Raw genomic sequence first — 26,173 nt, 5'->3', positions numbered from 1 at the left:
TAGGTGTAGAAATACTGTGGGTGGGACCTTTGATCAGTTTATTTCAGTTGAGGAACGCTCTAATTTGGTCTTAACTCTCTTGATGGAATTCAAAGAAGCACACAAAGAAGCTGAAAAAAGCCCAGAAAAGCTAAGAGAGCCAGAGAAGCTGAGAGAGAAGGGCACAGAGAAGCTCAAAGAGGAAGCCACTGAAGCCAGAAGCTGGAAGCAAAGAAATCCAGGAGAGAAGGGAGAGACCAGTAGACATGCCATGTGCCTTCCCATGTGACAGAGGAGCTGAGGATGCCGGCAACATGTCTTCAGAGTCCAGGTATCATCCTGGTGCTGTCTTGATACAGACTTTTCACAGCCTCAGAATTGTGAATTTGTAAGTTAATGAATCCCACTGTGAAATCCAATCCATTTCTGGTATATTGTATTTTGTCAGCTTTAGCAAACTAAACCAATCATCTAACATGAAGTACAGCAATTAGAAACATTTCCCTGTATATCCAGGTAATTTTTATTATATAATTTAGGTAACTGATAGGAACAACTTTCAAATTTAAAACTGGAAAATTATGGCATAATCCAGAGATATCCAAAGCACACTTATATTCTCATGGCATCAAGAAATTAACTGTTAAATCTCATTATTTAATGTGTGAATATAAGACAACCTGACTCCTTTCCTTACCCAGTGATACAGAACACGACCAAAATACATGAACGAAAGAAATGTACAACTCTAAATGTGATAAATAAATCTAAGGATTTTCAGACTTACTTTAATAAACAAGGATATTTACTTTTAAAGAATTATCAAGTTCTAGATCAATAAAACAGTGTACCTTGGACTAACTGCATCCCGGGGAGAACGGAGCCATTCTTGAAGCTTATCACTGGAAGCAACTCCCACTTTTACCAGGTATGAATATGGTTCAACACGGAAGGCCCAGAAGTGTTTTCCTTTTGTGATTCCAACATCTCCAATAATATAATCTAAACTTGTGTAAGAACCCACTTGAACGCGTTCTGAATTAAGGAGGAGATTAAATCCAGCTCTACTCTCTACATGGTCTCTCTTCAGGTTTAGCAAGAGGTGTTCATTATTATAGCCACATTTTTCATCAAAGAGAAAGCTGAAAACTTTAAGCAGAGTTTTAAATCAGACTGACAGTTATTTAACATTTCTACAATTTAAGGTTAAATTTGATATGTTTTTCAAATAAAAACTACTGAAAAAAGAATAACCTTCCAGAAACAGGAAGAAGTTATGTTATAATGCCCCAACCAAACCCCAACTTAAGAAGTAACTTCCAGTAAATGTTCAATACACAAAAATCTTTTAGAAATCTCAAATGCAGAGGGAAATATTTTAAACGCATGAAAAAAAATTGAATGCAGTTCCTTGAAACAGATACAGCAAATCTATACTAAATATTTTGCGCTACTCCTAAACTAAGGGCTTGTACAATTTCTGAAAGGTGTATACTTTCATAAATATATTTTCTTAAATATCTGTTTCAAATTTTATCAATATGGAGAATTTTCACTATTTCAATGTCTTTTTCTTTATCAATCAACATGACAGGCATGAAAAACATGGCACAGTGCAAAAAAAGAAGAAAAAAAAAGCAAGAGCTTTGCATTCAGAGAGATCGGAGTTTGACTTCCTGCTCTAATGTTTAACTAGAATATAACATAAACTTTAATCTCATCTTGGAATGGAGATAACTTTATCCTCATAAATCCCTATCAGCACTAATCCTTTAAGCATAAAAATTGACTATCAGCAAGATAAAGTCATTTTCCATATGTTGCTGATTATTCTTCCTATTTATGCCTGTTGTCCCAGCATAATTTTTATTTGTGCTTCTTTTTAGTCTCAAATGTCTCCCATCTGCACAATAAATTTATATGGTCATCCTATTCAGAGAAAAGGAAGGCAACCCCTAACAGTTCCCTTCTTCCTTCCCCATCCACTACGTTAATGAAGCCAGCAGCTACATCAATGGTTTCTTTTCTTTCACTTTTGGCCAGAGAAACTAGAAAAGAAAGCAGAAATAGCATATGCCATAAAATATTTACTTAATACTTGCAAATCCATCCTAAAACTACTGGATGTATCATCAACTTCATTTATTTGTACTCTAATTTTTTAAAAACCACAACTAGCATGAAAACAGAAAAGTGGATAATTGTTTCTCTATTTTGGACAAAAAGGGCAGGAAGAAAAGAGCGCAGAAAATATGGGTACACAAGCCACTGAAAATGGGCAGGGGTATTGGGGCCTAAAAAGTGAATCAAAGATTCATTTCTAAGGCTGTGACCACCAGGGCAAAATGTTTTCCTGCTAACCAGAATAAGTTCAACTTTGGCTCTATATGTCCCTTGTCCATGGAAAGACTGTAGTGAACACTGATTAATCTGTAAGTTATTCTCATTATATAAAAATCTACATGACTTTATAAGTAAAATTCTCATCAGTGCTTTTTGACTTGGAGTAGGGAGAATGGCTAGGCAGGAGGAGCTTATAGTTTGGGATAAAAAGCTATCCATGTGGTTCTAATACATGCCTTCCATACCCACATGCTGAAAATTACTGAGACAGAAAATCCAGGCATGTCAGAATTAGGTTAAATCAAAATTGTATTTCAGGGTATTTTACCAATAAATTTTAAAAATATCTGCCTATATCTAGATCCCTGTTAGAGATTTCTATAAATGACCTAAAAATATAGAATTATATTATTCAGTATTCTAAACTTTAAGGTAGCATTTATGCCATTTTAATTAAAATTAATAGCCCTGCTCACTCAAATGTCTTCCATTCACGTTTCCAGTCAAAGTCCAAACCTGTTTTCATCTACTTGGTGAAATTCAAGCATGATTCAGTCCATTTCTAAATCCTAGTTTGGTATGGAATCTCCTTAACCAGAGTCTTTTTAAAAATGAGAGATGGTTTCAGTGTAAATCTACATGGAGACACTGAATTTACTTTATTTTACCAAAATCTCTTCCAAATTTATGCTTTTTAAACTCAATGTTAACATTACCTGGAGCTGGAGGAGTATGAAGAATCAATTCCCTGCTGCAAGGACTACAGATGGAACCTTTATAAGCTCTTACTCTGAAGGCATAGTTAGAATTATTTTCTAAATCACAGACTACTTTACTTGTGCCATGCACTTCTATCTCATTCCAAGACAGCATTTCTTCATCTCTATTAATTTTCCGATATTCAAGAACATAGCTATCAGCTTTATCATTCTTTTCTGGAAGGTGCCAATGTATCACGGCATTGTTATAAACTTTGCTCTGTTCCTCACTGATCTCTGGCACATCTATGCCTGAAAGAATTACGAAACAGAAAGCAATGTTAAAATATTGATAATTCAAATCTGCATTTTTTCCCTCAGTGAAAAGAATGCATCGACATATTTAATGATTTCTAAACTGTCAAGAATTGTTATAATTTGTTTTATCATAACATATAAGAAAAAAATAAATAAGAGGGATTGGAAGGTATATTTACATTTATTTATAACTGAAAGCGGAAAGACAAAATTACAAGATTCAATTATAGCTTTCAAGTATTACAATCATTAGTTCTGAAATACCATTAAAGGTTTGACTTTATAGCTTCACTTTCCACCCATCTTCTGTAACAACCCTGGACTTGGAAAATTTAGTCGGCTTCTTCTTCCCAAAGATAACCACTATTTTGTATAGATTGAGCCAGTTTTCCCGCAGTGGTATTCTATCATATGGATGTTATCAATCTGTTAACTGTCTATTTTTGGAAACACATTTCCTATTTTTCACTAGAAATATAGTAATTAAAATATCCTTTGTGATTACAGAATAAATTACAATAAGCTTAACTATTGAGTCATATGGTATAAACTATTAAAAAGCTATAAAAGTAGAATGCTTGCCTGCCATACGGGAGGCCTGGGTTGGATTTCCGGCCCATGTACCCCCCAAAAACAAACAAAAGCTATAAAAGTAAAAGTTACATATGCACACATACACACCACGTAGACACACATACATACACATATCAAATCAGAGAAAGGTGTGAAATGAAAAACAGAAGTCTACCTCTTCTGCTTAACCCAAAGCTATATATAAGCAATGCATAAATGTCTCTATATATGGTACATTTATGCAAATGAGTATTATGCAGTCTGAAGATATGGAAAGTTATACAAAATATATTGTAAAGTTAAAAAAAATGCAAGTTTCAGGATAACATAAACAGTATGCCATACCTCAGATTCCATTCTTTTCTTTTTTCTGAAATATAGTTTATTAAAAAATTGTTCATGCTTCCTTTCCTTTCTCATTCATCAGTTTTACTGGTCTTTTGTGTTACATGGATATAACCCAAGATTTCTCACCCTTGACCCCACCTTTCCAGAAACTGGGGATTCCTGGAGAGGAAACGCCTTGTACTCATAAGTAGTCATATACTTAAAAAAAGATTCAATTATACATTTTAGGAATGGGAAGAGTACAGTATATGAAGCAGAATCAGCATTTGAAAGAATATCAAATATCCACTTGGAAAAGAAAGGTAGTCATCATAAACAAAATAATTATACATCTGGAAGGAGAATCTAGATTCGAAAAGAAAGGGACTCAGTACTTTGAGTTCTAACCTTTTATAAAACAAGAGAAAGTACTTTTAATTGAATGTACAAATCTGCACATCTATACATATTATAACAGTAATTAGACTACAATTACACCTTTCTAAAGATTGTGACTGTTCATTCTCCATAGAGGAGAAACCCGAGGAAGATGAACCAAGTGAGAAGGAAAGGAAGACCTCCCTGGTAGGAAGGAGCAAAACAGAAGCAAACACACATACCACAGTCATGGTTAGACTGGAGATTCCACATACAAGCACAAAAGGAAACACTGACATTCACTTAGAGAAAAAACTTAATATAAAGTCCTAGTTTAATTGTTTATGAATACTTATTTTAAACCTAATTTTTTAAAAAAAGCAATTTGCAAGACAGTTTATGTACAACATGGCACCATTTATGATTGTTTGAAACCACACAAACCAATAGATAGAACACAGTTTTTGTGAATTACAATTATAAAAGTATAAATGGACATGATTTGGGGATGATATGATGGTCCAGGGCATCTGAACTGTTGCTTTTTAACATCAAACTGAAGGGAATTTTTATTTTTTCTACACAACGTGAATTCAGACTAAAAGAGTGAGGTTTTGTCTCTCCTAGACTTACCACTAGAGAAAAAGGATAATTCTCCAAGAAGTTCTGTTTGTTTAGATGTATTAACAACATAGTCTTCAAAAGAAGTCTGAGCTGCAGGTCTAAAGCTCTTCAAAGACTCTGTAGCTTTCTGTATTCTGCAAACAAATAATATATTTCATATAAAACTATTCTTTAAAAAAAAGGAAACTCAGACTAAGCATCTGCAGCATGATTAACAAAAGAAAACTTACTTCATTCAACATTTAATCTAAGAATGAAACAAGACATACTTCACATACAGCCTTGTGAACCACTCACACTAAAGGTGAAATATATAGAGCATTCAGAAACATGGCTAAAGAGATTCTAAAGTTAAAAGTAAAATAGTACCTGAGGTGGAGCTGTTTAGCTGTCTGCACAAAGCAAGACTGATCCGTCTCTTTCAGTACTTCTTGAGCATATCCCACAAGCCCATTGTTCTCTAAAAGACCCTGATATTCATCCATTTGGGTCTGAAATTTGTCTAATCTTAGCTTCTTAGAAGCATCAATTGCTTTCAAAACAGACGATTTCCTCTCTTCCAGAACTTCAAAAAGCTTTTCAAAATGTGTAATTGCTTCTTCTTTAGCCCTCTCTCCATTACACTTATCATAAAAAAAAGACAAAAAACCTGCTAAATCTAAATGTCTATTCACAAAATTCTACATAATTATACTTACTCTATGTAACACCAAAATAAGGGAAATTTACATAACCCAGATTTCATACAGAAAAAAAATTTGCCTCTCTGTAAATTCAAAAACCGCAATTTCACATCACATACACTTAGCAAGGAACTATCAGTAACTTATTTAGAGTTAATCTGTAATTTTATAATATTTTGTTTTCCAGGAATGGATTATTTATTCAATTAAATAAGAAAACCTTCAATTTGTACACAAAGGAATTTGAAGCAGAAATTAACTGCCTGAGCAAAAAAACACAGGAAAATACAATTCCAGAGTTTTGAAATAATTTCTAATTCAAGAAATGTTTTTTTGAGTTACAACACCACTTTTTATTTAGCATTGTTTGAATCATTCAGATACAGTAATAATTTCAGAAGACATTCATAGAAAGCTTAGCCATCTCTAGTCTTTGAAACAAATCATTAAATCAGTATTACCTCCAATAATTATTTTTTAAAGTTCTATAGAAGAGTTTAGATTATATTCAAGAAATTTTTTTGACATTCAGAAAAATGGCATTTTTTGAAGACATGAAAATGCGGTATTTTTTTAAATTTATATAATTTAAGTATAATTAAGTCCTGACTTAGCTCAGTGACCTTATACAAATAACTTCACTACATCTGAGTTTTTCTCTTTTGAAAACTGTGGATAAAATAATCTATTCATTTTAGGTTTTTGTGAAGATTAAATAAGATTATTTACCTAAAATGCATACCACAATGTTATATACTATCAACAAATGTTATCACTGTATGTGTAGCTATTCCTCTATCATAAAATGATCCTAATTATAATGCTTATAAAACATTTTGAATGTCCCTAAAATCAGAGACCAACTTGATTTTTAAAACAAGACAAATAAACACTTATAAGTACTTATCATAATAGAGCCAGAATAAACAGCCAACAGAAAAAAAGTCTCCAACAACATTCTTACAAGCTGACAACATAAGCTAGAGGTTCACTGCACAGTTAACAATGGTTTCTGGCTAAGATTTATAATGAAAGGAAATTTATTCCACATGCCCCTTCTCTGTTTCCTAACCACAACAGCCAAATTTAAAAAAGGGGGTGGGGGGACCAGAGGGTGATGACATTTTAATAGTATTTCAATGATACAGCAAAACATTAAGAAAATATCATTATACATAAGTAAAAAAGAGATTTTTTTCAGTTAAGTCTAATTCTTGATAAAAAGAACAGTGTCACAACCATCACGGAGTAGAAGTCAAGAATAAAGATAGATTCTAGTGTAAAAGAAGACTTAACTGATAAGCCTACAATGCAGCTTGGTAAAGGTACAAGATGAAGTTACATAATTTCCCTAGAATCCCAAGGAGTCAGTGTCTACATGAATACCTGACGCCTGAGTTCCTAAATTTACATCCATTTAGATGACAAACTCATAAACCAGGTTCTGGGTTTTCCTTTATTTCAGAAAGTAAAGGATAGCATGACTGAGAGAATCAACAGATTAAAGACAAACTAAAATGACCAAAGATACAACCCCTGAAACAACTGACTATCTAGATGGTGACATGCTATTGTTAGGAAATTAACCCAAATCTAGAAGGCTTATCACTTAATCAGGCAAAAATGATAAAAGACAAAGTCCCACTTTTATTACATGGAAAAAGAACTTAGTTAAAGGTAATGAGTACAATCAGTGAGGTCAGAAAAGATTATTAGAAACAAAAATGATGCTTGTAAAATGGTGCAAATTCACATAATTACTCAAAAATGTCAACCCATTTTGGAAAAGACATTTTAGGAAATAACAGTCTACTCGTTCTTATACTTGCCTGACATTTTTACATACAGGTATACGTATGTCCAAGACAGTGAAGACTATTTTGGATTTTTAAATAACCCAGTCTTATCCTCTTTTACTCAATTTTTTAAACGCTATCCACTTTTTATTGAAATATAATATATGTACAGAAAAATCTAAGTGCATTTTTGGATGGATGAATATTTGCAAACACACCCATATGAATCTTATCTGATTCAAATCAGATAAAAGAACATTATCAGTATCTCAGAAGCCACCTTCCTAAAAGCCTTCCAGATACTAACCTTCCCTGCTTCAAGAACTATTTAGATTTCTAACAGTATAGACCATACATGGAATCACATAGTGTATTATTAGTTTACTAAGGCGGCCAGAATGCAGCACACCTGAGATGGATTGGCTTTTTTATAAAGGGGGTTTATTTAGTTACAAATTTACAGTCCTTCAGAGGAAAGGCAGGTAGCTTTCATCTGAGTTTCTCCTTCACAGGAAAGGCAGCTCTGTTGGGCTTCTCGCCCGGTTTCTTGGTCAAACATCTGGGTCTGAGCCAGCACTGAGAGGAGGTGTGCTGGGCTGCTGAGCTCCGCTGAACTCAACTGAGCTGTTTCTCTCTCTTCTGACTTCTCCTTTTAAGCCCCGCTCACTGGGGAAGGGACTTACCCCTTAGCTGACCAACCACAGATGCAATCAGCCACAGATGAATTTTCACATGCTGCTGATTTAAGACCACTGCAACAGAACTGGGCACCATTACCTGGTCAAGTTAACACCTGAACCTAACTAGTACACATAGAATGCACTCTTGTGTCTGGCACCTTTCAACGTTATTGCAAGATTAATCCACACTGCTACAGGTAGTTATAAATCATTCATTCTCACTGCTATTTATACTCCACCGTAGACAGGCATTTGGGTAGTTTCCAATGTGGCTACTTGTGGCTATTACAAATAATGCAGCTATAAATATTCTAATATATGTCTTCTGGTGAACATATATGTAGGGTGCATACTTAGGAATATCGTGAATTTCAAATAAAGCCAGTCCTATTCACATACAGAACATTTTTCAAATGTAATCAGTTAATTTTTAAAAATATAGACAGCTGTAAAACTACCATTTCCCTTATATTACTACTTTTGAGGCCTTTCCTAATTGCCACAGGAAGAGTTCCTCTTTCCCCGTGTTTCATTATCATTTAGTCACCACCGCTATCACAGCACTGATCACACAGCATTGTAATTTATTTTTTACATTTGCTTCCCTAGTACCAGAAAAGCAGTGATGATATCGAACACAGCTTTCTACTCTTTACTTCTAGCTCATGCAAAACCTCAAGATGTGTTATGAGTGAATAAATGCATTTCTAGAAGAACAGATTTTAAAAACTTACCTCTGTTTCTTTCATTAGCAAGTTTAGTTCAGAAATTTGACTCCTCACCTGGCTTTCCTTACCAATAAGGTAATCAATATCCTTTGAAAGCTTTTCCTGTTGAAACATATTCATAACACAAATGAACAAAAATAGAAGTTTAAACAAAGGCCTTCCCGATTTTTAATTACACAGGTCTCATCCTCTTCTATAGGCCACAATGAACAAACATAAAACCAACTACGGCTATTATTATTATTAACCCTATTTACCCTGGGTAAATAGTTATTGGTCTTGAGTGCAAAGGCCCAAGGAAATATGGAAGATTAGAAGCAGCTTGGAAATAAGGTAGTGATGCTCAGATTGGTTACAACTTCTGATATAAAAATAGTAAATTTTTGTTGTCCCATCATTACTCCAGAACTCTTCCTAAGGCTTCTACGTAAATGGAAAGGCAATAATTGAAATAGTACTGTCTTCCATCAGATTTTAGAATTCACATATACATTAAAACAGAAATAGCAGCAAAGGACCTTTAAAAATAATCTTCACAGACTATCCTAGCTTAGATTTATATAGATTTCTAAAAACAGGCAATTTCTAGGGCCTACTGAATACCTTGTTTGTAATTTGGTAATTTAGAAATTAGTATTCTATTAGTATAGAAATCACATTATAGGTTTTAGTGAGATCTCTAATCTATAACCCGTAACATACCTGGAGGCAATATTTTTTTGTATGCTGTATGGCGGGGTTACATTTCATTTTTTCCATGTGAGTATCCCCTTACTGCAGCACCATTTGTTGAATTTTTGTTTGTTTTGGTTTTTCATTTGTTTCTTTGCTTGTCTGGGAAGTGCAAGGGCCAGGAATCAAACCTAGGTCTCCTGCATGGGAGGTGAGAATTCTACCGTTGAACTACCCTTGCACCTTCTAGGGAGTATATTTTTAAAATAAAACCCTTACCTGCCATGAATAAAACATATTCAAAGTTTAAATAAGAATAAGAAAACTCAGAAAATGCCGGCCAAGGTTGTAGCACTGACAGGAGGATCTGAGCATTTCAAGTCCTTGGTCACCACTGGTGACTCAAAAGGAAAACAGCTGGATGGGAAAAGAGCAGCAGAGAACCAACTTTTAAGAAGGTCTCCTATCTATATATTTTTTCACATAGACATGTAATAAAGCAAAAACAACAACATGCAAAACCACAAGTGACAAGGACCCATCCTTACTATAGAGGAACATGCAGCAATCAGAGAGTGAGTTTCCTTGATGGGTCACAGAAGGAACAAAGGTAGGACATTTTAGATAAAGGAACAAGATCTCTGAGGACTAAAAGTGGATCTAGAAAGAAATTGCAGAATGTTAAGGGTTTAACAGAATAAAATCATGTGTCTAAAAATAATAATAGGGGGATAAGAGGTATAGATTGCTTTGGGTTTTCTTTTTTATTATTACTTTTTTTTGGAGTAATGAAAATGTTTTAAAATTAACTGTGGTGATGAATACACAACTATATGATGATATTGTGAGCCACTGACTGTATACTTTGGATGGATTTTATGGTAAATGAATATATCTCAATAAAATAGCATTTTAAAAAAAGGAAAAAAATCATGTGTCTAGAAATCTCCTCACTGCATAGTACAGTAACCACTCTTCTAAGGCTGACAGATACGTCTTCAACAGTACGTAAAATAACAGTTCCATACTGTCCCTCTGAGGCCCATGCTGGGTCCAGAAGTACTATGTGTAGGTGGCGGCGCTCCTTTACCTACAGTAGCAAAGAGATGGATATAGCCATCTAAAACTGAAGGCTCAGTTCCACAAGAGCTTACAGTACAAGTAAAAGACAGACTCCTCTGAGACAGTCCCAGTATTCTCGCATCCCCTCAGATTTGGGTAGTATACAGACTAAATCGGTTTAAATCAAGAATCAGTTATGCCAATTTATTCACAGGCCTCCCAAAAGTATATGTACCAGATACTGACACGAAAACACTAAGGATAAACGTAAAATGCTAAAAAAAAACAAGGCTTCAACTTTCAAGAAGTACATCTAATGGGGAAGGAATTTTTAATCCTTTGGATAATTTAGGGACCCTGTTTTCTAGGAACTTACCAGAGACTAATTTCCCAAGCACCCCAAAATTTCTCAGAACCTTTTCTCAGAACAGTGGTTCTCAGTTTGATGTGTAATAAAGCTCTCCTGAAAGATAATAAAGAACAGAGCCCAGGCTCCTTAAAGTAGGTAGGGTGCAATCCAAAAGGCAGAGAAAGAGGAAAGAAGAAGAGGGAGAAGGGAAAGAACACATGGGACAAATAAAAAAAAACAAATAGCAAGATGGCAGATTTAAATCCAAACATATTAATAACAACATTAAATGTTAAGTGGTCTAAATACCCAATTAAAAAGCAGAAATTGTCAAGAGTGAACAAAAAAGCAAGACACAACTATATCCCTAGAAGACACTATCCACACCCAAATTGGTAAAAATTAAGAAAGCTCTTCCATAATTATAAAAGGGGCCAATTCATCAAGTCAACATGACAATCCTAAATCTCTACACACATAATAAAAATACATGAAACAAAAACTGAAGAGGTACAAGAGAAACTAAGATATCCAATTAAAGACAAAGATTTCAAAAATCCTTTCTCAATAACTGATAAGCAGATAAAAAAAGGGCTATAAATCTGAATACTATCAACCAACTTGACCTAACTGAACTTTATAGACCACGTGACAAACTAACAGCAGGATCCACATTCCTTTCAAGCACACTAGAATATTCACCAAGGCCATATTCTGCGTCACAAAACAAGCCTCAATTTAAAAGGGCTAAGTTAACTTGTTTGATGGTTACCTGCACATCCACTGCTGGCAACAGACTCTGGGTTAAGGGAGGTACACTGGGGTTTCTTCTTTATTGACTCAGATAAACTAATGTGTAGGAGAATTATACTTTATTAATTCTGAAATGTCTTTTTTTTTTAATTTTTCAATTTTTTTTAAACATAACAACATACAAATACAAACACTCTTACCATACGATCATTCCATTCTTGTTACATAATCAATAACTCACAATATCATCACATAGTTGTATATTCATCATCATGATAATTCCTTAGAATATTTGCATCAATTCAGAAAAAGAAATAAAAAGAAAAAAAATTATACATACCATAACCCTTACCCCCCTTTCATTGATCACTAGTATTTCAATCTACTAAATTTATTTTAACATTTGTTCCCCTATTATTTATTTATTTTTAATCCATATGTTTTACTCATCTGTCCATAAAGTAGATAAAAGGAACATCAGACACAAGGTTGAAATGTGTCATTTTTGAATAATATCTTAAAAGCAATACAATTGTGACCTATTAGTTTTAAATTTAAATGTTCTGATCTTGAAAAAATAAAATGGCTAAGTTATTCAAAATATGTTCTCTGACCACAGTGGAATTTAATTAGAAATCAAAAAGAAAATACTGAAAAATCCCCAAATATTGGGAATTAAATAACATGCTTCTAAATAACACATAGGTCAAAGAAGAAATTAATAGGGAAATTAGAAAATATTTGAAGTGAATAAAACAAAAACATAACAAAATCTGTAGGATACCACTAAAGTAGTACTCAGGTAGAATTTATAGAACTATATTAGAAGGAAAAGATCTCAAAATCAATGACCTCAGCTTTCACTGTAATTCTAAAAAGTAAATTCAACACTAAGTAAAGAGAAGAAAGGAAATAAAGATTAGAGAAGTCAATTAAACAGAAAATAGTAAAACCAATGAAATAAAAAGCTGGTTATTTTTGAGAAGATCAATAACATTGATAACCTCCAGACAGACTGGTCAGGAAAAATAAAGAGACACAAACTGTCAATATCAGAAATGAGAGGGGTGGTCAGTAGAAAGTAAATAATTAAAGATCAGAGCAGAAATAAATTAAACAGGAAATAGAAAACCCAATGAAATCAAAAGCTGCTTCTTTGAGGACCTGGTCTGGAAAAATAAAAAGTGAAGACACAAATTAACAGTAACAGGAAAATGACAGTCTTATAGATATTAAAAGAATGATAAGATAATATGAAAAACAACTTTAAGTTTGTTCAATAGCTTAGATGAAAGGCAAAGTCCCTGAAAGTCACAAACTACCACAGTTCAAGAAGATCTGTTAACTGTCCATCCGTTAAAGAAATTAAATGTAGTTAAAAATGTTCAATAAAGAAAATTCCAAGCCCATGGAAATAAGATGATTTCACATCCATGTAATTTTCCTCCTCAGATAAAACACACTCCCAGAGGTATAAATAAGCAGAACCACCTTGCTAATTTTATTTCTTTTTGAAATTCATAAATAGGCATTTACTTACTTTGAGTAAGTAACTCTTAACTTTGAGTTGACAAAATGGAGCACACAAAAAAAAAGCCTGAAAGAAGATTATGAAACAGTGAATTCTTGAAAGTAAACTTAGCCTCACCAAGTGACAGTCCCTCCTTCAATTATGTATGTTCCATTTATTAGTAGTCTTGTGAAAATCTTAAAATCATACAAAAATAAAATGAGATTTATCTTTTTAATGTATTTATTTTAATTGAAACATATACATATTTTAAAATTTAAAACTATAATGGCTAAGTACAGAAACAAACTACATACAAGATATTCCTGAAAGATAAAATGCAAAATATAAAATGAGCATGTATATGATATATGTAATTAGATACAGGCAAAATACCTATTGATGAAAATACAATGGAAACAAAAATTAAATTGTCTCCTGTAAAGTGGTAGGTTTATGAATGAACCAATTCCTTTTTAAAATATCATTCAAGGAAAAAAGAATGAAACAAAAAATACCTAACATTATACCACACTGTCTACTTTGTTGTAAATTATCAAATCTGAAAGTTTTAATAGGATCATGTATAAGGCTAACTTAACAGACAGAAAGTAATCCAGCTTTAGCTGGTAAGGAAGGGCCCCACCAAAACAAGCAAAAAAGCGTATATTGAAAGTACAGACAAGCAAAAGTCAAGTCTCAAGATAGCGCCATCCTTCAAAGGTGTCAACCCCCAGCACATACTCAGTAGTATCACAGGTACTGGGCACTCACGGGGACCATGATGTCCTTCATCCCTCTTTCTTCCCCCCAGGTGTAGATAGAGCAGAATGCAATCTTTACCACATGCTGGGCATCGCCATCTCAGCACAACTAAGAACTGACATACTAACAACCTAATATTAGGAGATCACTAAGTAACACTTTACATTGTTAATTCACCTTAGTAGCCATGATTTCATAAAGAAAAAAGTTAAAGACATAAAAACTCAAAATTTAATTCCAAAACTACACAAGTCCTACCTTTAAGGTTTTGTAGGCACTGCTCATGGTAGTTACACGATGATTGGAATGATTACCACCCAGCTTACAGAGGTGACAAACAGGCCTCCTACATAATTCACAGTACATGTTTATTCTCTCCGTTTCATGTTCTGGGCACATTAAAATCTATTGAGTAAAGAATAAAAGTGTGATTAAGGGTCTTCATAGCTTACATGGCACTTAAAAGCCTTCAAGCAGTCTGATAAAATTTCAAAATACAAAGTTTGCTTTATAAAAGTCACTAAAAAATAAAACAATTTAACTAAATGAAAATGTGAAAAATCAAAGCTTTTTAGACATCAGATGAATATTCTCTATATTACAATTACTATTTTTCAATTTGAGGATCCAAAAGGTCTATTAAATATGTAGATGTTATTTCTCCTAAAATTGATAAGGTGAAAATTTCACTCCTAGAGGACTCGAGTAGAATATCTGACCAAGCTAGAAAGCCCCTTCCAACCACCCAGACTAGGCAATTCTTAATGATCATGACCAATATCTTCTTAAGATACCATAACAACTTAATGAGAACTCAGAGTCCCACAAGAAATCTGTTACTGAGAGAGTCTAGGAACACGCTATGATACAGTTCACAGGTGTGTTTGCTTTCACATATTAATTGCATAGACAATACCAAATTTATGACTGTGCCTTTTCTGGTTTGATTATATTTACCTTTTTATTTATTCTGTAAATATTATAGTGCATTTGAGATTTCAGGTAAAATAACTGGAAGGGAGGACACCTTTAAACTGTAATGTTAATGAACTAAAAAACATCTATTGTCCTCATGATTCTAAGAGATTAGATTTTAGGCAACTACACTGGTCTGATGATTTTTATAGATTTATAAAAATCAAAGATTCTAATTTCTTATAAAATTCATCAAAGGGAGAAAATATACAAAATAGCTTGCTGTAAGTCTCCCTGGCAGCATGGGAGATGACACCCAGGGATGACTCCAGCCATCCTGACCAAAAGGGGGAAAAGAAGTGTAACAAACAAGGAGTCGGTGGATGAGAGAATTCAAGTAGAGTCGAGAGGCTACTCTGGAGGTCACAAGTGCAAACTTCAGTTAGACACTGCTACCTATCATAATTTGCCAAATCTCAACCAGGACCATTCCTGCCAATCCTAAAGAACACCTAGAACATTATATAAGAGTCTACAAATGTTCCATGCACTAGAGTAACTTTCCAGAAACCTAAAACCTCCAGATGGGTACCTAGACTAGTAAATCCTGAAACCTAGAGGGCCCATGCTCTCTAGAACATCAGCAAGTTCCATCTCCCTACCCATTATTATCAACAGCTCCTTCCAACATGAAAAGTTAGAATGGCCATAGCCAAAATATCCCTGCACATGACTACTGATACAGAAAAGACATTTGGTAAAATTTAGCCCTCTTTCTTAGAAAACCAGGAATAGACAGAAACTTCCTTAACATGATGAAGGGCATTTATGAAAGACCCACAGCTAACAATCTACTTAATGGTCAAAGGCTGAAAATTTCCCCTCTAAGGTCTGGAAGAGACAAGGATTAACTCACTGCCACACATTATTCAACTGTACTGGAAGTTCTAACCAGAGCAATCATGCAAGACAAAGAAATAAAAGGCATCCAAGTTGGAAAGGAGGAAGTAAAATATTAACTGCAGAGGACATGAGTCTATAGATGAAAGAAAGTCCTGAAAAATCTACAATAAAGCTACTAGAGCTAAAGAATTCAACAAAGTGGTACAGTACAAGATCAATAAAAATCAGTAGTGTTTCCATATATTAGTAATGAACAATCTGAAGAGGAAATTTAGGGGAAAAATCCATTTATAATAGCAACTAAAAGAATCACATACCTAAAAATAAATTTAACCAAGGATGTAAAGGACTTACACATGGACAACTACAAAATACTGCTAAAAGAAATGAAAGAAAACCTAAACAAATGGATAACAATCCATACTCACGGATTAGAAGACTAAATATTGTTAAAATGTCAATTCTACCCAAACTGCTTTACAGATTCAAAGCAATCCCAATAAAAATTCTAACAGTCTTAAAATGGAAAAAAGCCAATCATAACATTTATTTGAAAGGGTAGGGTGTCATAAATAGCCAAAACCATCTAAAAAAGAATATAATTGGAGGATTCAAACTTCCTGATTTTAAAAACTTATTACAAAGCTACACTGGTCAAAACAGCATGGTACTGGCACAAGGACAGACATATAGATCAACGGAATCTGAGATTTCTGAAACAGACTCTTACATTTATGGCCAAGAGATTTTTGACAAGGTTACCAAGTATCCTCAATCAAAAAAGAACAGTCTCTTCAACAAATGGTGCTGGGGAAACTGGATATCCATAATGTAAAACAATGAAAGGGGACCCCTACCCTCACACCATATACAAAAATCACTTCAAAATTGATCAAAGCCCACATATAAGAACCCAGGACTATAAATTCCTAGAAGAAAACATAAGGAGTCATCTTCAGGGCCTTGTGTTAGGCAATAAAGACAAGCAACAAAAGAAAAAATGAGTAAGTCCTCATCAAAATTTCAAACTTTTGTTCCTCAAAAGACTTCATCATGAAAGCAAAAAGACATCATGAAAACAAAATACAGAATGGGAGAAAATATTTAAAAATTTTTTTGATTACAAAAAAATTTTGATTACAAAAAAAAGCCATATATCTGATAAGAGTTTGTTATCCAGAATTTATAAAAAGATCCTACAACTCCAATGAGAGGTATGGAAAGATCAAAGGTGATGATGGAATTATACATAGAAGACAGGACTTAACAAATGAATATGAATGCTGAATCATTAAATTGATCTCTCTTTTAGCTTCCAGTATTTTAGAGCAGCTAGAAGTAAAAACCTAAAATTGTGAAATTGTAACCCATGCCAAAGTCTGAAATATGTTCTATAACTAATTGTGGTGCTGTGCTTGGAAATTTATAGATTTTTTGTATATATGTTATTGCTCACAAAAAAAAGGAAAAAAGTTGATTGTGAAGATAAAAAAGTATTTGAGCCTTCTAGCCTTCTATATTCTGGAGTAGCTAGAAGGAAAAACATAAGAGGATAGTATGGTAGCCCCTGACAAACTGGGGTCTATCCTGTAACCACTTTTTGAAGAGTGCTTTGAAAACTATTGCTTCTTTATTTTTTTGCTTTGTATATATGTTATACTATACAATAAAGAAAATTAAAAAAAAAAAGATCCTACAACTCAACAACAGAAAAGATCAACAACTCAACAACCCAATTAAAAAATGGGTCACGTACTTAGACATTTCTCCAAAGATGTACAAATGGCCAAAAAGCACATGAAAAGATGTGCAACATCATTAGCCATTAGAGAAATGTAAATCAAAACCACAGTGAATCACATCCATAGAATGGCTGCTATTATTTAAAAATGGAAAATTTCAAGTCTTGAAGGGGATGTGGAGAAACAGAACACTCATTCATTGTTGGTAGGAATATAAAATGGTACAACTGCTGTGCAAAATGGAGTTTGGTGGTTACTCAGAAAGTTAAATATGGAATTACCATATGACCGAGCAATTCCACTTCTAGGCATACACTTAAAAGAATCGCAAGCAGGGACTCAAACAGATATCTGCACACCAATGTTCATAGCAGTATTCTTCACAAAGACGGATGCAAGTGAATGGAAAAATAAAATGTGGATATACCTGCAATGGAATATTACAGAGCCACGAAAAAGGAAGGAAGACCTGATACATGCAACAACACAGATGAACGCTACATCATGTTGAGTGAAATAAGCCACACACAAAAGGATAAATAGTATATGGTGATCTCAGTGGTAAGAAATAATCAGAACAAGCAAATTCATAGAGTCAGAAACTAGAGTAAAGGTCATCAGGAGCTGGGAAGTCGATAGAAAATGCGGAATTAAAGCTTGATTGGTAAAGAATTTCTTTGTAGGTTGACGGAAAAGTCTTCAATCGAATGATGGCAATGGTAGCACAACCTGGTAAATTTAATTAACACCACTGAATTATCTATGTGAATGAGGTCAAAGGGGGAAATTTTAGATTATATATGTTACTAAAATAAAATTTAAAAAAAATTCTTAACTCACAAAAACCCAAATCCAATATAATTCAATTAATAATCATAGGTTATTTCACAATGGAACAGTAATGATCAATTTAATTAATCTTTTAAAGGAAACATTAAAATACCAAGTTGAAGTCAATTTGTAAAAATATCTATAGTCTTTAAAATCATTCAAAATGAAATGACCATAACAGAGGACTAAAAACTACTTGATAAATCTATTTCCACATTGACATAGTTAAAGGAAAATAAACTTTAAAATTTAAAATGTGGAAGTATAGGTCGTTTTTTGTTTTACTCTAACTATCCTATACTATTTTAAATGGTGTAAGAACGAATCAGTTCATAGTTTCAAGATAATTTTTGGTTTTTTTTTTTTTGCTTTTGATTACAAACTAAATGCTTTGTACTTAAAAATGGAAAAAGATTTTTGTACTCACACAAGTTACTAAAAGTTATGAGGAATAAGGACGTTAAAAATATTGATTACAACTTTGTATATCTATATAAGTCAGAGAGAAGTACAAGTGAAAATATCCAAAAATCCTCCTGCCTTTCGGTCACATAGGGCAAACAAAAATACAAAGTTCTTTGCAGACATTATTAAATAAATTACCAAGGGTATTTAAGAAATGTTAATCCCACCTCAGGTATTAAAGTAGTTGAGAATATTAGATTGGACATGCTCTTATTTATTCATAGAACAATTTTTAGTAAGTAAAAATGTGGAAAAACGGGTTTCAAATCTTTTGGATAACTATGAGTTTATCACCAAGTCTTTTAACATTAGCTATATCAATCTTAACAATAATACCTGAAATAACAACCTTCCCTCCATTACTGTTATTATTATGGACATTCATTTAGCATTAGTATTGTACGTACTATAACAGAGTGATACCATAAAATCGCCTTCTAAGCTGTGGGGATCTTAAGCCCAAAACCAAATAACTACAACTATTTGACCTTAACTTTCTGAACCTGTTTTTAAAGTTATTTCCTTTCTTACTGTCAAGTTATACAGACTTGTTAATTTATTTTTTTAATATTAAGTTTAACATTCTAACTTAATACAAATTGCACTTACCTTGGGTCTAAAATTAGTGGTTGGGCCCACATACTCATGCTGAGCTTTTACAGTACCCCAAGGATGATAAATCTTGAAACATTCATTGCAGTAGCTTGCACTACAGTCCATGCAACTTTTTGTGGATTCTTGGGGAGGTGGTTTACAAAGGTCACACATAATGGCTGTAGCTGCCCTAGCTGCCTGACGATATCTTTCCACAATAGTTTCCAAGGTGAAATTTCGAAACAGACCATTGATTCCTCGTTCTCCAAGATCCACATCATGCTCACAGCCAGGGCAAGGAAAAGTAGTTGTCCTAGGGGTCAATGAATTGCGCTTCCAGCCTGCGTAATTAATAAGTCCTTGTTTAGTTACATTAGTATGAAAATAAACAGAATGAAGAAAAAAAAAAGAATTGCAGTCTAGAAAGATATATACACACACACAAGTATATTCCAAAAACAAAATTCTGAAAGTGGTTCTATTTGAACCAATTTGTATTAAATCAAGGAGAAAAGAAAAATATTCTAGAGTACATCCCATATAAAAACCATATTAAATCAAACATAGATTGAACAATACTACACAGGGTCAGGATCTTTTCAATTATAAAGTTAACATTTATGTTTATTCTTACAAACCACTTTCCAAAGGACACTTGGCTGCCATTTAAATGAACACAGCCTTAACTGACTGACTGGAAATTAGTTCATGTAGAAAAGAGTGGGGTTCTTAACCTGGGTGCCAAGGATAGGCTCCAGGGAGATCTATGAACCATATGAAATTGTACGTAAAATTTTTCATTTACATATATATATATATATGCATGTTTTTCTGCCTAAACAATCCATGGCTTTTATCAGATTCTCCAAAGGATATATAACTGTAAAATTGTTAAGAACCACTGAAACAAAGGGTTTCCCACTGTAGTATTGTTTTACCAAGGGAAATAGAGTAGGCAAAATAATCATTAGAGTTTAATCTACAGAAGAGTGAAAAACTCATTCATAGACCTAGATTTTAGTGACTTTAAGAGGGACCAACCATTTGGTATCTTCTTATGACCTGAAAAAAAGAACCATTAATATTACTTAATCCAGTAAGCCAAAAGTTATCAAGTGTTACAAAGAATTTAAATACATATAGATAATACAAGAAATGACCCTTAACATCACACTTCTGTTCAATATTATCAGCAGGATTTTAACAAATCAAAAAACTCAGGCATGCATGCCATATCCCCTCTTCTCATTTACAAATCTCTTCTTGGAGTATATGGTTTTATAGTTTCAATTGCCCATAAAATAACTTTCCCTAAATATAACTACACAACTTCTTAATTTACAACCTTCTTTCATATTACCATGTACCCAGGACCAGAGATGAATGGTCCAACTCAGTATAACTTATCCACAAGAGGTCTTTAAATAGCTACTTAAAATTTTGCCTTTGCACATTTCTATCACCACTTAAAAGAATGTCTTATAAGATTTACTACTACAAATAAAATTTAGTAATCAGCCCACATTACTCCCCATTAATGTGACTTTACAGCACACTAAGGGTCGGTGTTTCAAAAGCTACTGAAGAAACAAACATGCAAAATATTTTTTATATCTCCATTTAAAGATATCTTTAACCTTGACATTTTAAAATTTTAAAGCATACCAGAAAAGAAGCCCCATAAAAATTAGAAAATCCTACCTAAAATATACTCTTGTAATAATTCTAAAAACATGCAACACAGTCCAAGATGTCCCACACCACAGCAGGCAGGCATATAACGAAACAAGCAGCAAAGCTAATTTTAAAACACATGCCAATGAAAATTTCATTTAGTGAAAAAAAAAAGCCAAACAATTCTGGAAATGATTGGGTGCAGTGGTCAAGTTTAAACAAATGGAAATTCACATTTAATTGCATGCTTCCACACATGAACTATAACGGAAACAAAAATGAGTAATATCAACAGTCAATATATTTTTAAAATAGGTTATTATTGGTTTTAAGAATTGGAGAATATGGTCAATTAAGTAGTGGGATAAAACAAAATAAAAATTATGACAATGAAATCATGCTTTAACATGTACACTGGTGACACCCAGATTTTGGTCTTTGTTTAGAAATTTCAGAAAAGATATTTCATCCCTTTTCTATAAACCTCATTTAACTTACTTTAATAATAAATAAAAATAGGTGTAAAGCATCACACTGAAATTAACTAGACAAAATACTGAATCAACACACATGAATGCTTTTTCATATAACTTACTCAAATTTTTCATGTAACATTCAAATCTTGGTTACTTCTTAAATAGAACTCAGAATTTTTGAATAAATGCTAAAGAACATATATATTATTTCATGCCTTTTAAAAACTACCAAATAGATGTTCAGGGCAATAAAGAAAATAGGACAGACCTAAGGATACTTTGGAAAGTAAATCTAATGAAAAAAGTCAAGACAGTGAAACTAATAAAATATACAGAGTCAACTTTTTATTCTCTATTTCTATACTATTTAATATGGTAGCCATTAGCCAAATATGGCTATTTAAATTTAATTAAAATTAAATAAAGGGTGGGCCACGATGGTTCAGTGGCAGAGTGCCTGCCCATGTAATAAAAATAAATACATACATATTAAATAAAATGTTTAAATCAGTTCCTTTTCTGTACTAGCCACATTCCAAACTCTCAAGAGTCAAATGTGCTACTATATTGGACATCAGAGAGTTGAATACGTCCACTGTCATAGAAAGTTCTACTGGGTAGTGCTGCTCTATAGCATGGTATAATGAAAAAGAAAAGCAATGATGATTTGGAAAGATAAGTAATGTAGGTCAAGCAATGCAAATTCTTTATGTCACACTCACTTTGTACAGCCAATAATATTTGCAAATTATTTTAATACTGTCACTGTGCAGATCAGTTATTGTTCCCATAAATCATTACTTCAAAGACAAATTTAAAAAGGAAGCACAGTTTGACACAATTTAAAATGCAAATTCTAAAAAGTTTTAAATCAGCTTATAGTAAAATCCCACAAACAAGTTGGCTTTCAGTCATAGGTTTTACCATTAAAATATCAAAGAGAAAAAAGGTACTTAAAAACAAAGGGAAGGGAGTCAATTCCTAACAAGTTCCAAACCCTCTTCCAGTTGCATCTTCTCCCATATTCTGGCTGCAAAACAACTTTCCCACTGTTAACACCTGGTAGGTTACTGAACTAACTTTCCCCACACTGGACATTCACATTGGGTTTCTTGGTGATTGACAATGAAATGATGTCTAGTGATGCCACCTTAATGTTTTTTAGTACATTTTGACCACCTGACGCCCATATGTTACATTGATCTTTTGAGTATCTAAGTATGACTAGCCATTTTTCACCACGTAAGAATTTTTTTCTAAGCTACCATCTAAATCCAAAATGGGTAATCAGCAACTTTTTATAAGAAAACTGCTCCTACTGCTCCTCCTAACTACGAAATTTAAACATTTTAAAAATTCTTAGGAACTCCTTAAAGCATGTAAGAGAAAGGATTACATGTGCCTCACAGAAGTAGCTATAAGACTTTAAAATAGAGGGCTACAGAGGAAGACGAGGAAGAAAGAAAAGGGATAATATATTTCGGGCATTTATTATTCTCCAATAAAATATTGGGTATCACCAGCATTCCACCCAAAAAAAAGCCAATTTCAGTTTAAAGGTCAACTGGATTAAAACGTTTTAAAAATAAGATAGCCCATCTTTCACACAATATCAAGCACTTCTGAATACCTTACAAAGCAATATACATCATTTACCCACAACTGGGTAAGACCTCAATTTTAAAACTCTGATCTCAAATACTTCGAAACATAAAGAAAAGACACCAATATCAAAAAACAAGCAGAGTGTTATTTACAACAAAAATAAACACCTTTAATCAAAATATTAAATATAGTACAAATTACTGGCTCACTTAACCTCTCCAAGGGAGTGATATGCCTGCTAACTTGAGCTTTGTTCCTCTAATTCAACGTAAAGGAACTTTAAGGCATTCTATACCAAAAAACATATATATATTGTTAAGGGGTGTGTCTGTCATTTTCTTCAAAAATATCTTGTCATGTATACTGACAAAATGCAAGCACTAATAATCAGTGCTCCCCTGAAAAACGCAGAACTCACTCAGAAATTTATTCCCGTTGACCTTTAAATTCAACCCAATTATTCACTTTTTACATAATTTTGAATACTTGACCACTGATGTTTAAGAACCTTATCTAATTAAGATTATATAAATCTAATACTATACTGCCTGCGGCCACACAAGCAATAAAGCATTTTCTACCTCTCCACCCCAAAGATCTCCGTTGTGGTGCTGTAAACAATGAACAGAAAGCTGGATTTAGAATTTAATTTCAAAGAGAAGATTCACAACTTGTTAACAAAAGATAAAGCTGTAATTGTCTTGCACGCATATAATACAATTATTGAATTAGCAGTAAAAACTGTTTTTCCCAGTACACGTGATTTTTATAAAGCCACCAACATAAAGCAGCCATCAAGCTATATTATTAGAGCTCAGAACTAATCAGTGCAGCTCTTAAGAGACGTACACTTTTGTCCTACAGATTTCATTTTTTAAACAATCACATTTTGGGTAACTGTTGGAAATACAAAGTAAAATCATCTTTTAACTTTTTACTGATCTAAGTCAACACTGAAAATAAAAATGACTAAAGCTGAAATATGAAATAGGAAAAGCTTCCATATATATGATCAAAAGTATTCAGTAATAAACATGGCTAAAGCTGAAATACTAAATAGGAAAAGTCTGCATAGTATGATCAAAAGTATACAGTAACATGGCTTTTATTTTTATATAATTTAATGTGCAACTGTGTTACACGCAAACCTTAACTCTCCTTTCAAGGAAGCTTTTATTTTAAAAATATCAAATGTCCAGTGCAATGTCATCCAATAGTGCAAGTCACATTTGTAATTCAAAATTTTCACAGCCACATTGAAGAAGTAAAAAGAACAAGTGAAATTAACTTTAAAAAACATGTTATTTAACCCAATATATTCAAAATGTTATTCCAAAATATGACCAATATAAAAATTACAGAAGAGATATTTTCCATTGTTTCTTTTTTTTCATTCTAAGCCTTCAAAATTCAGTGTATATTTTACATTTGCAGCACATCTCAATTCAGGCTAGCCATATTTCAAGCATTCAATAGCCATATATGACTAGTGACTACCATACTGGACAGTCTAGGTTTAATGAATCCCTTTATTAAATCAATGGCTAAACTAATTTTTAGAGTTCTAATCCTCCCACACAATTTCTTAGAACAGGGTTTGAGAAGATATAGTCTTCTCAACTATGTCTTAACCAATGAAAAAGAGAAAACTGTCAGAAAACAGGAACATTACTTACCAATGGATCTGTCTTTGAATCTACCCAAGGAACAATATAGGCAAGTGCCCAATCAATGAAGGGTAAGTAATGTTATATTTGTAATACAACAGCTTCTACTAGTTTCAAACTGGTAATGGTGTGAAGGAGCACAATCCTAAAATTTGCATTCATTTGATAAGAACCTCCAGTAAAGATTATTCTACTTGTAACATTCTCAACACCCTCTGGGTGGTTCTATCGGTATTTCTTAACTTGCTCTGTATGTGTTCTGCTTGATTAGGGACTACGTATCCTAAACACTGCATCTCTTATGAAGTTTTACACAATGCTAGGCTATATGCTTCTTTTAAAAAGAAGGGCTAGGTCTATCTTAGTCATTATTCTTCAGAACTTAGTGGGTGCTCAATTTGTTAGCTGAATGAATACAAATGGCACTCAATAAGGCAAACAATCAGTGCTGGAGAAGATTTAGCAGGTATTGGATCAACTGGTCTGACCTATGACCAAAGCAGTATTCCCCCTAAAATATCTGCAAAAGGCATTTTGCAAAGTATGCCCCCTACAATATTTGCAAAACCCATCCATTGTTTAAAACAAAGACTACATTATTGATTATTCATAAAATCAAAGACTATAAATGCTAATAGCCAAAAAGTTGGACGGATCACAATCAAAGATGAGTTTTGGTTCTCCTGTACTATACTGACCCAGAATGGTGTTTTAAAATTTGAATTAAGTGCCAACATTCAAAACGGTGATTTCACAGAAAAATCATTTTCATGAAAAAATAGTAAATCTGACAACACAGCCCCACCAACCCCATATGATAACAATTCACTGGTGCCAAGTGGCTACTGACCCCTTCAAACAAGGCATCCATTTTCTAGTCTCCCACGGTCCCCAGCCAGGCCCCACTGTCTTCAACGGGAGGCCAAAAGGCCACTGGCTGTTGACACTAGGGCTGCTGGTTCTCGTAGAGAAGTTGAGTTCATGGAAAAATGAAATATTATTGTGTCTATAGCAAAGAACTAAAATAAAAAAGGGCCCTGGATTAATTATGCCTGGCACCTAC

At 33.3% G+C, this 26,173-nt stretch overlaps 1 protein-coding gene across 2 annotated transcripts in view; it reads right to left on the bottom strand.

Annotated features, from left to right (window-relative positions):
- The window catches only part of LOC143665488 (E3 ubiquitin-protein ligase TRIM36), a 33,519-nt gene that overhangs the window by 2,320 nt on the left and 5,026 nt on the right, over window positions 1-26,173 (bottom strand). For both annotated transcript variants that reach the window (XM_077138921.1, XM_077138922.1), the window contains exons 3-9: window positions 19,704-20,029; window positions 14,497-14,643; window positions 9,134-9,229; window positions 5,610-5,863; window positions 5,250-5,374; window positions 3,039-3,332; window positions 831-1,128 (exon numbers count right to left, since the gene is read on the bottom strand). In XM_077138921.1, coding sequence (XP_076995036.1) covers window positions 831-1,128; window positions 3,039-3,332; window positions 5,250-5,374; window positions 5,610-5,863; window positions 9,134-9,229; window positions 14,497-14,643; window positions 19,704-20,029 — 1,540 coding nt within the window. The remainder of the gene's footprint in view (window positions 1-830; window positions 1,129-3,038; window positions 3,333-5,249; window positions 5,375-5,609; window positions 5,864-9,133; window positions 9,230-14,496; window positions 14,644-19,703; window positions 20,030-26,173) is intronic.

The sequence above is a fragment of the Tamandua tetradactyla genome, chromosome 21 (assembly GCF_023851605.1).
Source record: "Tamandua tetradactyla isolate mTamTet1 chromosome 21, mTamTet1.pri, whole genome shotgun sequence".
Lineage (NCBI taxonomy): Eukaryota > Metazoa > Chordata > Mammalia > Pilosa > Myrmecophagidae > Tamandua > Tamandua tetradactyla.
This window is presented reverse-complemented; position numbering and strand designations above follow the sequence as displayed.